General features: G+C 38.5%; 1 protein-coding gene across 1 annotated transcript in view; it reads right to left on the reverse strand.

Annotated features, from left to right (window-relative positions):
• The window catches only part of HYDIN (HYDIN axonemal central pair apparatus protein), a 344,459-nt gene that overhangs the window by 301,909 nt on the left and 25,146 nt on the right, over positions 1 to 17,404 (reverse strand). Inside the window, 4 exon segments of the mRNA XM_040253754.1 lie at positions 234 to 368; positions 3,603 to 3,722; positions 8,872 to 8,997; positions 10,012 to 10,169. Coding sequence (XP_040109688.1) covers positions 234 to 368; positions 3,603 to 3,722; positions 8,872 to 8,997; positions 10,012 to 10,146 — 516 coding nt within the window. The 5' untranslated portion in view covers positions 10,147 to 10,169.

Below are 17,404 nucleotides of genomic sequence, written 5' to 3' on the forward strand. Positions count from 1 at the left end.
CCTGCAGCTCATATAAGCCCTCACCGCTGTTTGACAGTTCTTTCCTATTCCCAGTGGTGCACCATGCCCTCCTCTCCGCCGCCCTGACCATTCCTCTCACCACCACCACGAGCAGTACCATCAATGACACCATCGATAACACCACTGCCACCGCCACCACCTCTGCGAACGTTCAGAATTGCAAACTGCCAGCGACAAGCATCCAACCACCGTTTTGCCAGCGCTGCTGTTACCTTGTTTTCCTCGGGAGTAAAGAGGATTCGGAACACGGATGGCACTCCTGGAGCGACTTTGTGGCTGATATCTTTGGGGCTGATTACTTTAAAGTAAGGTGAACTTTCCTCAACAACTTTCACCATCCTTGGAATCTGCAAGAAAAACCCAATAACAGGCACTGTTATTGAAATGTTTTATTTTATTATTTAAATGTGACTATTTTTTGAAAACTAACTGCTTAATCATCTAAAACCCCACCTACACTGGGGAGCTGCGCTGGACTTTCCAACAACTGAGAGCTGCTCTAGGAGAAGAAATCACACCGCTCTCTTGCTTTGGCTCAGCCACGGCACACGAGGCACCACTTGATCCTCGCAACAACCTCTGAGCTTCACTACAGTTCATTCTTCAGATGAGGAAACAGACACTTGCCCTAAGAGTTACAGCTTCACCAAGCAATGGTGTTCAGAATCAAATCCTGCCCTACCTCTACCTCCCTTCCCTACAGGATTGCCCCACCCAACACCACTGTGAAGCAAGAACATAGAGGGCAGTAGAATATCCGCAAGGCCAGTCTCGGAGCAGGTTCAAACAGTTCCATCCTTTTAAAGTCTTATTCTTCGGCCCTGCTTGCCTCACCCAGAGTACATACACCTATCTTGGACAGCCCCCAGCAATAAAGGAAACGTAACTGTGAGAAGAGGGGTGGTCAGAGGTAGAGGTTCTAGGGACACAGGAACAAGAGAGGGTTGTTTTTTAAAGAAAAAAAAGAAAAAGATTTAAAGGCAGCAGAAGAAAGTTAACTATAGCTAAGTCCGTCCTAGGAGTCTCAGGTGGAAAATGAGGAAACAAGAACCCCACAGCCTCTCAAAGCTGGAGCCCAGATGTGGAAAGGAAGAAGAAATGCAAAGAGAATTCAGACAGATCTTAAGACTAGAGACTGGGGAGGTAAGAAAGAGATGTGTGCGTATCTGATAGGAATAGAACTGGCTTTGCTGTTAGGAGAAAAGTTCAGTGGCATTCGTGATGTGTTAAATGATGTCATATAAGCTTGTTGGGAATACTTTTAGTAAGATCATAACTGTGGATTAAAAACTAGAAAGGAAAACAACAGCAACACTAGTAATAATACTAACACTGCTTTAGTGCTTACTAATGACAGGCACTGAGCTGAATACTTTACATCCATTATCTCATTTAATATTCCAAACAACCTATTGAAATGGGTGCAATGATTATCCCCATAGCTTGGAGAAGTGAAGTGACTTGGCCAAAGTCTACAGCTAGGAGAGCACCCACCTGGAATCTGATCCCAGATTAATCTGACTCTGGAGTCTGGGTGTTTATAATTGTACCCCAAATGAATTGTGTTGTGGCTTGTAGAGTGTCCATGGCTTACTTTCAACTTGTGTGTTCAAGAGAGATAGAAGAACAACAACCAGGCTCTGTCTTTGGCATTCCAAGCCAGTGAGGAAGCCAAAGGTGAGTGACACGGAGAGCATTTTTCAGTGTCCTAAATTTATCTCAGTGGTTCCTTCATGAAATAGGAAGGAGAGAAGCAGGCTTACATCAGCCACCTCGTACAAGGGTCCTGGGATTAACTTACCAAGAACAAGCCTGCCTGGTCTAGAGAACCTGTCTGCTTGTTGGCAGCTGAACTTCCTTGGATGAGAACCTTCTTTTCATGGGGTCTAATACTCCAATAGCATCTGACCAAGAGGTGTGGGTTTTATCCACAAGAACTGAGTGTGCTTTGGTAGACAAGGCTAACACATGCCTCTTATCCTTGACATGCTCACTACACCCACTGACAATCTTTTCTTGTTGATGGCCAGGGAGGAGTACCTTTTGTTCTACGTCCTCTCTGCCTTTAATAGCCTAAAAAAACTTGAACAAGAGTCAAAAAGCAGTGGAGAAAGGGAAAAAGAGAACTGAGGGTTAGAAACTAAACTGGTTGGCAGCCCTATGTAACTGATCTCTTGAGATATATGAACCTAAGTATAAACATCTCGGGTTCTTTTTCTTCCCTCTGCCTACCCTTTAGCTTCCATCCCATGAGCTTCTTTTGCTAACTCTCCTGCAGTGAAGAACTAAATGTTCCATCTTCTAAAGTCTGACTTTGCTGTCACTAAATAACCTCTGAGGTAGAAGAGGGGGAGATGAAAAAGAGAAAACAGGAACTTCCTTTTTTGAAGTTTTTTCTAATATAATTTGCATAATCTAAATGCATTGGCTCAACAACTGCAATTCATATGAGTAGACTTGATACCTTCTCTGAAAGGCATCACCGATTCCTTTAATCAGTTACTGTAGTAAATATAACTGCAGGTCTTCCCATGTGCCTTGAACTCTTGCATAGTCTTCACTTAATTTCCCACTTTCATTATATCTAGAATTTTTGTCTCAATGTTCTAAGTCTCCCATAAGTATTTCTACTTGTCCTTAACACCTGATATTTAGCGTCTCTCTAATACCTTCCTCCCTATCTGATTACTTTTCATGCTTAACTGTGCTTCATGCTGACATTCTGCATTATTCTTTCTTTCATCATTGTTATATGTCAAGAAAATCTTTGGTCATTTAATACTCTCTCTTGAAATAAACCCTAATTTATCTCTGAAGGGAAAAGGAATCATGATGGAGAAGAAATCCTCAGTTGCAACCACAAAGAAACAAGCAACAGGCAGTGGGAGAAGCCATCCAAATCTATATGTAGACAAATCCTGAAGGCTATCTGAGGTAGAAGAGGGGAGATGAAAAAGAGAAAACAGGAACTTCCTTTTTTGAAGTTTTTTCTAATATAATTTGCATAATCTAAACGCATTGGCTCAACAACTGCAATTCATATGAGTAGACTTGATACCTTCTCTGAAAGGCATCACTGATTCCTTTAATGAGCTACTGTAGTGAATATAACTGCAAGTCTTCCCATTTGCCTTTAATTCTTGCAGAGACTTCACTTAATTCCCCTCCTTTATTACAGCTAGAATTTGTAGCTATAATAGTGGGAAATAGTGGCTCTAATGTGGAGTATGTAAACATCTCACTGAACATGAATAGTAATGGCACTGTCTTAAATGAAAACCTCTCCCAAATGGTCACTGGTGAGAATTTCATGACACTCGTCCAGCTAATCCTTTATTCAACAGAATACTTAGTGCACATGGGAGCTTATGGTGGGTACTGCCCTGGGACTGAGCATTTAGCAACAAACCAACCAGTATAGTCCTGACTTCATCAAGCTCATAATCAAAGGGCATGTCTTCATCTATTTTCCTAGGTCTATCAAATTAAAGAGCTTATCTAAGATCTTACGAGATCCCATTCTATCTAATCCCTTCTTATATATTCATAAAAGGTACAGCCATCCCAGCAAACGTACTTACTGTGTCATTGTTCCTCAAAACCAGTGGGACCTCATAGACTTCACAGGGAGTGTAGTTCTGAAATATGATTTCTGATGGAAAGGGCTGGAATAACGCCTGATCCAGGTCAATTCCTGGGAACTACAGTTGAAAGAATAAATTAATCATATAGTCGCAAAGTGGCAGAAATGACTGGAAAAGATAAGAAATTACTACACGTACCCATGAATATTAACACAAGGAAACACTTTAAAAGGAGTAACAGAATGACAAATACTGCATATTAATGCACATATATGGAATTTAGAAAGATGGTACTGATGATCCTACATGCAGAGCAGCAAAGGAGACACAGATGTAAAGAACAGACTTTTGGATTCAGTGGGAGAAGGCGAGGGTGGGATGATTTGAGAGAACAGCACTCAAACATATACATTATCATATGTAAAACAGATGACTGGTACAAGTTTGATTCGTGAAGCAGGGCACCCAAAGTTGGTGCTCTGGGACAACCCAGAGAGATAGAGTGGGGAGGGAGGTGGGAGGGGGGTTCAGGATGCGGGGGACACGTGTATACCTGTGGCTGATTCATGTTGATGTATGACAAAAAACCATCACAATATTGTAAAGTAATTATCCTCCAATTAAAATTGATGAATTAAAAAAATTCAAAATAACCTATAAATTAGAATTGATAAGTGACTTATCAAGGTCACTGAATAAAAGGTCAACATAAATCAATTATATTTCTTTGTACTAGCAATGAACATTTAGGAAATGAAATTTATAAACTATACCATTTAAAACCACATTCTAAAACATAAAATACATAGGAATAAATCCAATGAAAGATGTGTAAGACCTTTATCTGGAAAATCTACAAATCATTATTGAGAGAAACTAAAGAAACTCTATGGACTTCCCTAATGGGAAGAAATACACAATCACTTTATTTTAAAAGAAAGAAAAAGAAAATCTACACTGAACCACTGGCAGGTGTGTGGAAATACACTAATATGCATATTTATAGGAAGAGCCCATCATTTAGACAGGCCAGAAGAATCATAGCTGAGGAACTCTGGGGGGAAGAAAAGGCTAACATAATTCTGTCACATCTCCCTTCTTCTCATCCCCCTTCCAAATAAACACACACATACAATCCTCTTTCATAAAGAGCTGCCCCTAGAATCATGGCGAATTCCTATTGGACTGCAATACTACCAGCCCTGCCTCAACATTAACTACCTGAAAACAGCAAGTCCAGGAAGAATTCCCTTCCTTATTTCAAAGAAGAGTGATAATAATAATCACAATGACAAATAAGCCAGGATCTATACAAAAACACTCACCAAAAAAAGAAAAAGAGAAGCAAAGAAAACGTCAAATGAATATTCACTTTTCTGGTTGCCATGAAAATAATAAGAATCTTACCTACACCACTTCATCATAAGCTCAAAGAACATAATAGAAAAAAATCAGAGAGCACAAAGCAAATATTCAAGAGTTCCAGGGAAGATTAAGCAATCAAAAGCAATGAAAAATTCAAGCGCTAATTCAATAAATGCTAATTGAATTTCTATGTTGAGCATACAGTAGTGAGCAAAGCCAATAAAACCACTGCCCCATGAAGATAAAATTCTTGAGGAAATGGATAAAAAATAAAAATAAATAAAACAAGGTCGGGGAGTGTTAAATCTATAAAGAAAGCTGAAGCAGGCCAAGGAGATGGCATGAATGGGGATAGGCAGTCAAGGGATGGCCTCTCTATGGAAATGATTTGAATTGAAGTTAAGTCATGCAAAGATCTGAGAAAAAAGCATTCCAGTTAGAAGGAACAACATGTGCAAAGACCCTGGGGTAAGAAGTATCTTTGAGTGTTTGAAGAGCAGCAAAAGGAGGTACAGTGAGAGGAGAATGAGCTGCGGAAGAGACAAAGGAAAAGACTACGAAGGATGCAGGCTCAGATGCTGCAGGACTTTTTCATTATGAGGGTAACAGGAAGCTTCTAGGCAGTTTTCAACATGGAAGCAACTTGTTCTGGTTTACATTAAAAAAAAAAAAAAACCACTCTTCTTTGTGGAGAACTGATAATGGGGTGATCGGAGGGAAACAGGGAGGCTATTTTAGAAGTCTAGATGATGATGGGTTGAACGGGATGGTGGTGGCAGAGGTGGTGAGAAGTGGTTTGATTATAGAGATGTATTTGTGATTACTAGTCCTTGTTGGATTTCACATAAGATGTGAGAAAAACAGAGGCATCAGAGATAACACCAAGGTTTTTGGCCTGGAAAAACAGATCAACGGAGGTATTACATGGTGGAGGGAGGAAAGATCATGACTTTAGGGAAAGAATGTAATGCAAAAATTAGATCTTCAAGATTTTAAGTTTGAGCTGCCAATCATACACTGAGCTGAATATATGATCCAGAGTTCAGGAGCTAGACCACAGTAGGAGATATAATTATGAAAGTAATCATTTAAACGGTGAAATTAAAAACCTCATTCCTAGAAGGGGCCACTTAAGGAGTGAGTGCAGAAGAGAAAGAAGTTTAAAGAGCAAGTACTGGGGAGCTCCAATGTTTAGTGATTAGGAAAAGGAGAAAGAGCCAACAAATAGGAAAAAAGCTGCCAGTGAAGTAGGAAGAAAGCCAAAGGAGTGTGATATCTGAGACACAAGTGAATTAAAAGGTACAAAAGAGACACTAACTATGTAAAATGCTGTGAGATGACCCAACTGTGTTGAACTGATCAAGCTTAAGTATGAATTTTAAGACACACACACACCTCAAAGAAGGGACACAGAGGATGCTGACGAACGTAATCACAATGAAATGGGAATGAACAAAGTTTAAAATGGATTAGAGAGGAAATACAAGGTGAAGAAGGGCAAAGAAGATATAGCATCTTCACCACTTATATTTCTAAAGGAAAAAAAATGGCATGAATACTTGATAATCTAAGAAAAGCTTTCTAGCAAAAAATAACAGATATAATATTTTAGGAAAAATTTAGTCACATCCTAATAATATTGTGCATGCTGCATGCATGCTAAGTTTGACTCTGTGCGACCCAATGGACCGTAGGCCACCAGGTTCCTCTGTCCTTGGGATTTCCCAGACAAGAACACTGGAGTGAGTTGTCATCTCCTCCTCCAGAGGATCTTCCTGACCCAGGGATTGAACCCACATCTCTTACATCTCCTGCACTGGCAGGCAGGTTCTTTACCACTAGCGCCCTAATAAAATCACTGGATATCAAATAAGAATAAACAATCTTTGGGCACACAAGTTAATATTATAGCTCAGCTGGTAAAGAATCCACCTGCAATGCAGGAGACCCCGGTTCAATTCCTGGGTCAAGAAGATCCACTGGAGAAGGGATAGGCTAGCCACTCCAGTATTCTTGGGCTTCCCTCGTGGCTCAGCTGGTAAAGAATCCATCCCCAGTGCGGGAGACCTGGGTTCAATCCCTGGGTTGGGAAGATCCCCTGCGGAAGGGAAAGGCTACCCACTCCAGTATTCTGGCCTAGAGAATTCCATGGACTAGGTCTATGGGGTTGCAAAGAGTCAGACACGACTGAGCAACTTTCACTTTCACTGTTTCCTCATATCATCATTTAAAACCAGAAGGTAGTGAAGAAAATGCCTGCAAAGCTCTTATAGGGAAAACATGTGGCCCAAGAATTGTACATCCAACAAGTCTACAGTTCACCGCTAAAGGCAATAAGCAAATATTGTCAAACATATAAAATAAAGGACATACAGTTCCCATAATCTCTTCTTGAGGAAATGAGAAGGGTATGACTCTCATTTAAATAAGAAACAAATGAAACTCAGGAAAATAAAGTAAAAAAAATAACTGACCAAGTTAACAGAAGATGAAAGAAGATGAGATGTGGTACACTAAAAGCCTCAATCAAAATACATTAAATCACATACACAAGCAGTAACACACACAACAATACACACAGTCTGGTTTTAGTTATGCTCTGGGAAAGGAGCAGATAGCCCTTAATAATGATAAACTAGCTTTGGAAGAAGCTGTGTTCCCTGCCTTGAAGTTAGAGGGTGGCTATGGAGAAGGAAATGGCAACCCACTCTAGTGTTCTTGCCTGGAGAATCCCAGGGACGGGGGAGCCTGGTGGGCTGCTGTCTATGGGGTCGCACAGGGTCGGACACGACTGAAGCGACTTAGCAGCCGCAGCAGCATGGGAAAAAGAAGAAGCAATAAATAACTAAAGCTGGCAGGGCTCAAAAAAAAAAGAGTAAATTGTATGCATATCTTAGACAGGAGAAGCAATGGGATGCCAAGGAGAGCAAAACAGCCTGAGGCAATCACTCCTCTTGAGGGAAATCACTCTGAAAAACCCTCAGGAATAGCTAGGAACCCTTTGAGAGGGAGCTAGTCTCCAGGAGTTCAACTAAGGGAGGCTCATACCATAATTTGTGCATAAAAACTGAAGCATATAATTCAAGAAATTAATTTAAAAGCAGGAAATAAGTCCCACTCTAAAAACATGTTCCTAAAGCCTGGAATATATGGTTTATGTTCAAAAGCAGAAACATCAAAATAGCTATTCTTTACAGACAAAAAGGATGTATTTGTTATTGGAAATGAGCCAGAACAGACAAAAATGCCTGTTTTGATAAACAATTCCTCCTTCTTCCTTTCTAGTAATGACAGCTCAGTTAAGCAGGGACTTCTTTTTCTAGAAAGATAACCTAACTGGGCTTAACTAATATAATTCTCAGGATTACTCTTACTCTGTAAACCATAGTGTTCAGAAGTAGCTAAGGAAGAAATGTGACTAATCAAAAGTTACTTATACTCTGCAATTCTTGGTATCAAATTATAGATACCAACATCAACAGAGGTAGAAAAAGAATATATAAAACAAATCCAATAAGAAATTGCCAAGTCGCTTCAGTCGTGTCCAACTCGGTGCGACCCCATAGACGGCAGCCCACCAGGCTCCGCCGTCCCTGGGATTCTCCAGGCAAGAACACTGGAGTGGGTTGCCATTTCCTTCTCCAATGCAGGAAAGTGAAAAGTGAAAGTGAAGTCACTGAGTCGTGTCCAACTCTCAGCGACCCCATGGACTGCAGCCCACCAGGCTCCTCCATCCATGGGATTTTCCAGGCAAGAGTACTGGAGTGGGGTGCCATTGCCTTCTCCGAATAAGGGATTAGTTAGCCCCAAAACAATAAGTACTGCTTAGTTCTTACGGTTTTAGAACGGTCACATTATTCCAGGATCTACCTGATACACAAATACAACAGAAAGCAGCTACCTTTTGATGTGTTGTTTCCCTCATATCTAAAAGTTCAATGATCTGCGGTCGGCACATCACACGGGTGTTGGCCAATCTCTGCTCTGTGGTGAGGGACATTTCCTTCAGGAACTCCGAGGGTGTCAGCTAGAATTGAAAACAACAGGAGCTGAAGATTCATAAGTGGTAATACTGAAAAAGTGTGTTCGTAAGTGCCAGTAATGAATAATTTGTGTTTATAGCTTTCAGGATAATTCTGGAATGCCACTAAGTTCCCTTATAAAACATTTAAAATAACTAAATAATACAAACAAGAGAAGGACCCAAGCACTTCTGAGCTTTTTGCACAATAATTTGAAATGACATATGGTTGCCGTTTCCTTATGATTTTAAAGGAATCACACAAAAGAACATGGGGTTGGGGAGAGGAAGGGCAAGAAACTGCACAGGAGCATGTCCAATGAGCTTAACATTTATGCTCAGAAGAGCATAAAACTCTAGGTTTCTAAAATCACTTAAGGGCTTCAGAGCTAAGGAGTCTGAGATATTTCTATTTCTCAACTGAAGTTACAACATGCAAGCAAAGCTTTCGGGTGTTTATCATGTTATACCTGGTTAAAGAGAAGTCTTAGAAAATGTAAAGGATCTGGGAAGTGTCACTGCGCTGCTTAGGAATGAGTCTGAACTTTTTAGAAATCCTAAGAGCACATTCATATCTTGTTTCCAAAGAGCTCTCAGCTGATCATCAGATACAATAGCCAGTCACATCCACTTACCCAAATAAGAACATAAAATGCTTTAACACTTTCTAATCTTATGAGAAAAAATGTTACTTATCATTTAAATAACCCAGCAAGGGCTTACCCAAGACCAACTACTATTCATTGCTTTGTCTGTATAGTCTTACTTCAACTGATCAACGTAAGCAATTTAAGCCTCTACTTAGATGTATGTAATTTCAAAAACTTCCCAGGCTTTAAAAGGTATCTATGCTCTGTAACAAGCTATCATGTTAACTAAACTGAGAATATTTGATATTCTGATCGATATTCTGAAAATGCTGGCAGCCATTGTCATTCTCCAGAGGAGAAAGCTGTTTTTCTAAGAGATACTTCTCCTCTCAGAGGAGATACTTTACTCTGAAATTCTCTGATACATTACCATTTGATTTACTTCATCTTCTGCAACCACCTTTGGACTCAGGGGTGGTAAAATCTTGCTTTGGAATCCTTTAAGTGTTCTGACTAACCCCATATGAACAGCCCCCATGGACTCCTCAATACTTCTACTTGTCATTTTTAGCTATTTCTTCTGTTTACCTAAGAAGGAAAAACAAAAAGTTTTAGAACAAATGCAGTTAGTTTCTGAATATAGGTCACATTTTTTGAAGCTTTCTCAAATACAAGAAGGTTTAGAAAATACTGATCTTCAAAAATACATCCAGCGCTTGGAACCAATGCCTTAACTGTAGGAGTCTATTCCATGAGCCAGTCTAGAGTTGGCCTTATCCCAAACTCTGGGACCCCTTTTAGACAAAACAAGTGATTCTAGACTAAGCTCAGGGAAGACATGTAAACACAAGCAGCTCTTACATTTTGGTAATTTTATCTTCAAAAACTGCTCAATAAATATACTTCATAGTTTGCTACTTTATCTGCTTATTTGACAATTCTCTCTCATGACACCCTTCAAACAGAATAAATATAAAGCTCCAGGCCTTCGCAGCTGGCAGAGAATTGAAAAAGGCAGCATGAGATGATATGGGGAAGAAGTTTCTGAAAACGTTCTGAAGTTTATAGTAATGAATAAGGCATTAATCAGCCACCCAATACTTCCAAATCAAAGAAATATGACATTGCCCCATTGCATATATTTCCTTATACTTCTACCAGGACATTTGCAACTTTGGGAATCCATTTATGACTAAGTAGGGGCTTCCCTTGTGGCTCAGCTGGTAAAGAACCTGCCTGCAATGCAGGAGACCTGGGTTTGATCCCTGGATTGGGAAGATCCCCTGGAGAAGGGAAAGGCTACCCACTCCAGTATTCTGGCCTGGAGAATTCCATGGACTGTATAGTCACTCCACAGGGTCACAAAGAGTTGGACATGACTGAGTGAATTTCACTCTCACTTATGACTAAGTAGGGATTTCTATTTTTAGTAATAGCAGGCTAGATTCTTTAACCCTGTTGGGGAGAAATGCTGGATATAACATCAAATAAAAAGCCTTAAAATCATTAAAAGTTCAAAAGACAATAAGGCATTACCAGACCAAACTGGAAGGGAAAGTGGTGCATAAAGGAAAATAGATATGAATGAAAATGTAATAAGGTACACTGAAATAAAGCAATAAAACATCCAAAGAAATGAATATGAAATTTTAAAATAAGAAAAACAACAACAAAAAAAGATGATTGAAATAGAAAACAGCCAAAAAGTTCTAACATGCTATAACTGGAGACAATGAAGAAGAAAAATAAAGTAAAGGAGGAGAAAAAAAATAAAGGAGGAGAGCTAATATTTAAAACTATAATCCAAGAAAATTTTCCTTAAAAAAACAAGCAAAAGGGATTGGTGGTTACCCAGAAAGATTTATCCAAAATGATCAACTCTGAGTCATATCTTGGAAGAACTACTAGAGTTTAAAGAATTTTTAAAATTAGCATCCAGACAAAAAGTCAAAATAATGTATGAAAGATGTCAATACACTTCGTAAAAGCAATCCATGAAATGGGCAAACAGAGGAGGAATATTTTCCAAAAACTTTAAAAACCTTGAGCCAGAGATTTACAAGCAACCAAGCTCTCCTTCCATCATCAAGGCTACAGAAAAGGAGTTTTGAACATGCCAAAGCCCAGGGAATATTACAAACATGTTCCCTTCCTGACAAATATACTAGAGTATGGGCTCATCCAACCGAAAGGACACAATTTTACATGAAAATTAAGAAAAGAAAGCTGATGGGGCTGGTACACGGGGATGACCCAGAGAGATGTTGTGGGGAGGGGGGTGGGAGGGGGTGGTTCATGTTTGGGAACGCATGTACACCCGTGGTGGATTCATGTCAATGTATGGCAAAACCAATACAGAATTGTAAAGTAAAATAAAAAATAAATAAATAAAAAGAAAAGAAAGCTGAAAAGTAGATTAAGATTAGTAGTAGTTGTATAAGAGGTAGGAATCAAACCATTTAATGAGATAGAATAAAGAAGAATTAAGGGATTTGTGGTAGAAAGCCCCAATGATGGCAGCCAATGATACCTGTTTCTAAGCATTCAGGTATTTATATAATCCTTCTCCTCTTGTGTCTAGGCTGTACTTAGGTATTGTAACAAATATAAAACAGCACAAGTGATGGATGTCACATGTGAGATCAATTATAAAGGGAACTGGTTCCATCTTGGGCCCTGTCTGGCTCTCTCTCGGATCCCAGTTACTACACTGTAAGGACATTGAGAAACCTATAGATAGGCCCATGTGGTGAGGAACCAAGGCCTGCCAGCAGTGACATGAGTGGGCTTGGCAGTGGATCTTCTAAGGCCTGCCAACAACCATGGGAATGAAGGCAGAGTTGCCAGCCCCAGTTGAGCCTTGAGATGACTGCAGTCTGGGCCAACAGCTTGACTGGGGATGCACGAGAGACCCTAAGTAGGAATCACCCAGCTAAGCATCTTCTAGATTCCTGACCTACAGAAACTGGGAAAACAAATATTGTTTTAACCTATTAATCTGGGGTAATTTGTTATATACCAATACATAAAAATACAGGCACTATAAAGGGTTTACAACAAACAAAACTGCTGAACATAAAGATTAATGTTCCTAAATACCAAAAGTAATTTTAGAAAAAGCAAAGATGACATACTAAATAAAGACTAACAATAAATCACATACAATATACATAATTATTATAAATGGGAAGTGTGATATCACCAACATGGTAGGCTACGTAGTTGCCAACTTCAGTCCCACTCACAAAAAGACCATCTATTAACAGCAATTATCCATAGACAAGACACTTTTGTGAAAATCCCAGAACCGAGGGTGAGACTGAACCACTCCCTTGGATCACAGAGACTTGGAAAAACCTCAAAAACATTTTGTTAAGTAAAATGAGCCAGTCACACACACTAAAATATATATATTGTGTGAGTCCTTTCACATGAAGTGACCAGAACAGGATAATCTCTATAGAGAAAAAGTAGATTAGTCATTGCAAATGTCTGGGAGGAATGAAGGGATAGAAGAGTGATAACTAAAAGGTGTGGGATTTCTTTTTGAAATGAAAATGTTTACAACTGACTATGGTAATAATTACACGTTTGTGAATATACTAAAAACTGTGAATTGTATGTACACTTTAAATGGATGAATTGCATCCTGAATTGAATGTGAATTACTATATCTCAATAAAGCTGTTAAAATATATTTTAAAATATTTTAAAAAATCAACCCTTAAAAGTTGAAAAGTGAATAGAAAGAGACACATGTACCCCAATGTTCATCGCAGCACTGTTTATAATAGCCAGGACATGGAAACAACCTAGATGTCCATCAGCAGATGAATGGATAAGAAAGCTGTGGTACATATACACAATGGAGTATTACTCAGCCATTAAAAAGAATACATTTGAATCAGTTCTAATGAGGTGGATGAAACTGGAGCCGATTATACAGAGTGAAGTAAGCCAGAAAGAAAAACACCAATATAGTATACTAACACATATACATGGAATTTAGAAAGATGATAACAATAACTCTGTATGCAAGACAGCAAAAGAGACACAGATGTGTAGAGCAGACTTTTGGACTCTGAGGGAGAGGGAGAGGGTGGGATGATTTGGGAGAATGGCATTGAAATATGTATACTATCATGTAAGAAATGAATCACCAGTCTATGTTCAATGCAGGATACAGGATGCTTGGGGCTGGTGCACAGGGAAGACCCAGAGAAATGGTTTGGGGAAGGAGGTGGGAGGGGGGTTCATGTTTGGGGACTCATGTACACCCGTGATGGATTCATGTCAATGTATGGCAAAACCAATACAGTATTGTAAAGTAAAATAAAGTAAAAATTAAAATTAAAAAAATTAAAATTAAAAATATATTAAAATAATAATAAAGTCATATAATCCTAAAAAAAAAAAGTTGAAAAGTGAAACAAATAAACCTTGCTGTATATCAAGTTGGTGTCATAACTACAAAGAGAAAACAATTATTCTAAACAACCTTAAAACATGATTTTTGACTATATATCATCATTGGATAGTAGTCTTATTGTCATAATATTACTAATAATATTTTTAAAACAAGTAGCAATATCAATATTGCTAGGAATCAAGCATTTCAACATTAAAAAATAAAACCATAAAAGTTCTTATATTAAGAAATACTATAATCTTAAATTTAAATTGCAAATATGAGTTTCAGCTCATGATTATTTTCTCCTTTTAAATAACTTGCCTACTGAAAGACCCTTGAAGCAATGAAAGCTCAGTAAGTGATGACAGTCCCAAGATGTAACGTGGTCTTTAAATACTACTTCCCACTAAAAGAAACCATACTCCTTAGAGAAATGAGTAACTCAAGGTCTGGGGCATGAAATGTATAAGATGAACTTGGGACATTCTACTATACTGAAAAACAAAGATGTTATCAAAGGCTTACTTGAGTCTAAGGAGCCCAGAGCAACTTGAAGGAGTTTTCATTTACCAAAGACAGGACAATTCGGGAAAAACAAAAACAAAAGTGCAATGGATTCATCTTTAAAACTCTGAGTTCAAAAAAGATACTAAAAAAAAATCATGGGTCACCTTTGGAAGTTGCTAGGACACAAAACTAATAATTTTGGAAATAATAACAGGGAAGAATCAACCATTTATCCTGTCCCTTTCTGTACAAATTACATCATAAGTTATCCAAATAGTTTATGAGAGAAAATTATTCTTCATAGACAAACTCCAGCTAATAAATGCAGAAGAAATGACAGAAAAATAATCACCATTTTCAGCCTCTAATGAAACGAAGGATCATCAATGCCAGAACCATTAGGAAGAATGTTGTTAAAGAACTTGATAATGGCTCAAACAGGCTAACCACACCTGAGCCCTCTACATCAATCTTAACACTTAAAGAGTGAAAACCAGACATATTATGTGCCTCCTGACGTGATGTAGTACACAGCACCACCTGTGTAGCGCTATTAACAAAAATCTTAACCTAAATCTAATTAATCTCTAGATCTACCAGCTAGGGTACAGGAGTTCAGGAAATGGAGGAACATGTGTAAAAACATAATTAAGCCGTATCAAGAATGCAGAAAATGTTACAGGAAAATGACCCACTTCACTAAACTAGTAAATAGTGCTTGTGTGCAAACATGAACACCTGAGAGGGGATGGAGACGACAGTTATGAATTAAGAGAATCGCTTCAACAATAATGACACACATAGATTATAAGCAAAAGGAGGGAAGAGGTATATCATGCAAATGTTGGTTAAAAGAAAGCAAGAAGGGCTATAGCAATATTAGATAAAGTTGACTTCAAATCAAAGAAAATGACCAGGAACAAAAAGGGACATTACATAATGTCAAAGGGTGAATCTACCAAAAAGACACAACAATCATAATTATAAATGCACCAGACAGCTTTTAAAATATATGACTTGAACCAAGCTTCAAAATATATGATGCAAAAAATTAAAACAACTATACAAATCCACAATTGTAGTTGGAGACTTCAACATTCCTTTCTCAACAATTAATGTAAGTATTAAGCAGAAAATTAACAAGATATAGAGCAACTTAACACAACCAACATGATTTAATCAATATTTATGGAACAATCTGCCCAACAGCAGCAGAAATGTACGTGCTTTTCATGTATCCAAGCAACATATACAAAGATAGATAATTTTCCAGGCCACGAAATAAAATTCAACAAAGTTAAAAGAACTGGAATCATACAGAGGGTGCTGGTTAACCACTGTGAAATCAAATTAGAAACACACAACACAAAGATAACACAAAATCTCCAAATACTTAGAAACTAAAAAACACATTTCTAAATAAACATAAATCAAAGAAGGAAAATGAAAAGTATGTTGAATTGAATGAAAATGAAAACACAACAGTTCAAAATTTGGAGGAGGTTGAAAGTTTTTTTTTTTTCATCCTCAGGCCTTAGACTTTATTTTATTTTATTTTTTTCTTTTTTACTTTACAATATTGTATTGGTTTTGCCATACATCAACATGAATCCACCACGGGTGTACACGTGTTCCGAATCCTGAACCCCCCTCCCACCTCCCTCCCCATACCATCCCTCTGGGTCATCCCAGTGCACCAGCCCCAAGCATCCTGTATCCTGCACCGAACCAGTGCAGTCACTCAGTCGTGTCCGACTCTTTGCGACCCCATGAACTGCAGCACGCCAGGCTTCCCTGTCCATCACAATGCCCTGAGTTCACTCAGACTCATATCCATTGAGTCAGTGATGCCATCCAGCCATCTCATCCTCTGTCGTCCCCTTCTCCTTCTGCCCCCAATCCCTCCCAGCATCAGAGTCTTTTCCAGTGAGTCAACTCTTCACATGAGGTGGCCAAAATATTGGAGTTTCAGCCTCAGCATCACTCCTTCCAATGAACACCCAGGACTGGTCTCCTTTAGGACTGGTTGGATCTCCTTGCAGTCCAAGGGACTCCCAAGAGTCTTCCCCAGCACCACAGTTCAAAAGCATCAATTCTTCAGCACTCAGCTTTCTTCACAGTCCAACTCTCACATCCATACATGACCACTGGAAAAACCAAAGCCTTGACTAGACAGACCTTTGTTGGCAAAGTAATATCTCTGCTTTTTAATATGCTATCTAGGTTGGTTATAACTTTCCTTCCAAGGAGTAAGCACCTTTTAATTTCATTAAATTAAAATGATGGCTGCAATCACCATCTGCAGTGATTTTGGAGCCCCCCAAAATAAAGTCTGACACTGTTTCCACTGTTTCCCCATCTATCTCCCATGAAGTGATGGAACCAGATGCCATGATCTTAGTTTTCTGAATGTTGAGCTTTAAGCCAACTTTTTCACTCTCCTCTTTCACTTTCATCAAGAGGCTTTTTAGATTAGAAAACAGTAGAAGTCAATTATGTCATCTAAGCACCTAAATCCAGAAAAAGAAAAAGATGAACAAATAAAACAAAAGCAAACAGGAGCAAATAATAAAGATAAGAACAGAAATTAGTAAAATTAAAAACAGAAAAGCAATAGAGAAAGTTAATCAAAGATCTGATTCTCTGGAGAAACCAATAATACTGACAAACCTCCAGCAAAGAAAGAAGACACAAATTACCAATATTAGGAATTTAATAAAAAAGGACAAACCATATAGATATCAGAAGAATAATAAGAAAACACTATAAACAACTGCACACTCATAAATATGACAGCTTAGATATATTGCTTCAATTTCTCAAAGAACATACTACCACAACTTAATATGAACAGATAATCTGAATAACTCAAAGTATTATGAAAAAGAATTCATAATTTTATAAC

The sequence above is a fragment of the Oryx dammah genome, unplaced genomic scaffold (assembly GCF_014754425.2).
Source record: "Oryx dammah isolate SB20612 unplaced genomic scaffold, SCBI_Odam_1.1 HiC_scaffold_13, whole genome shotgun sequence".
In the NCBI taxonomy this organism is placed as follows: domain Eukaryota; kingdom Metazoa; phylum Chordata; class Mammalia; order Artiodactyla; family Bovidae; genus Oryx; species Oryx dammah.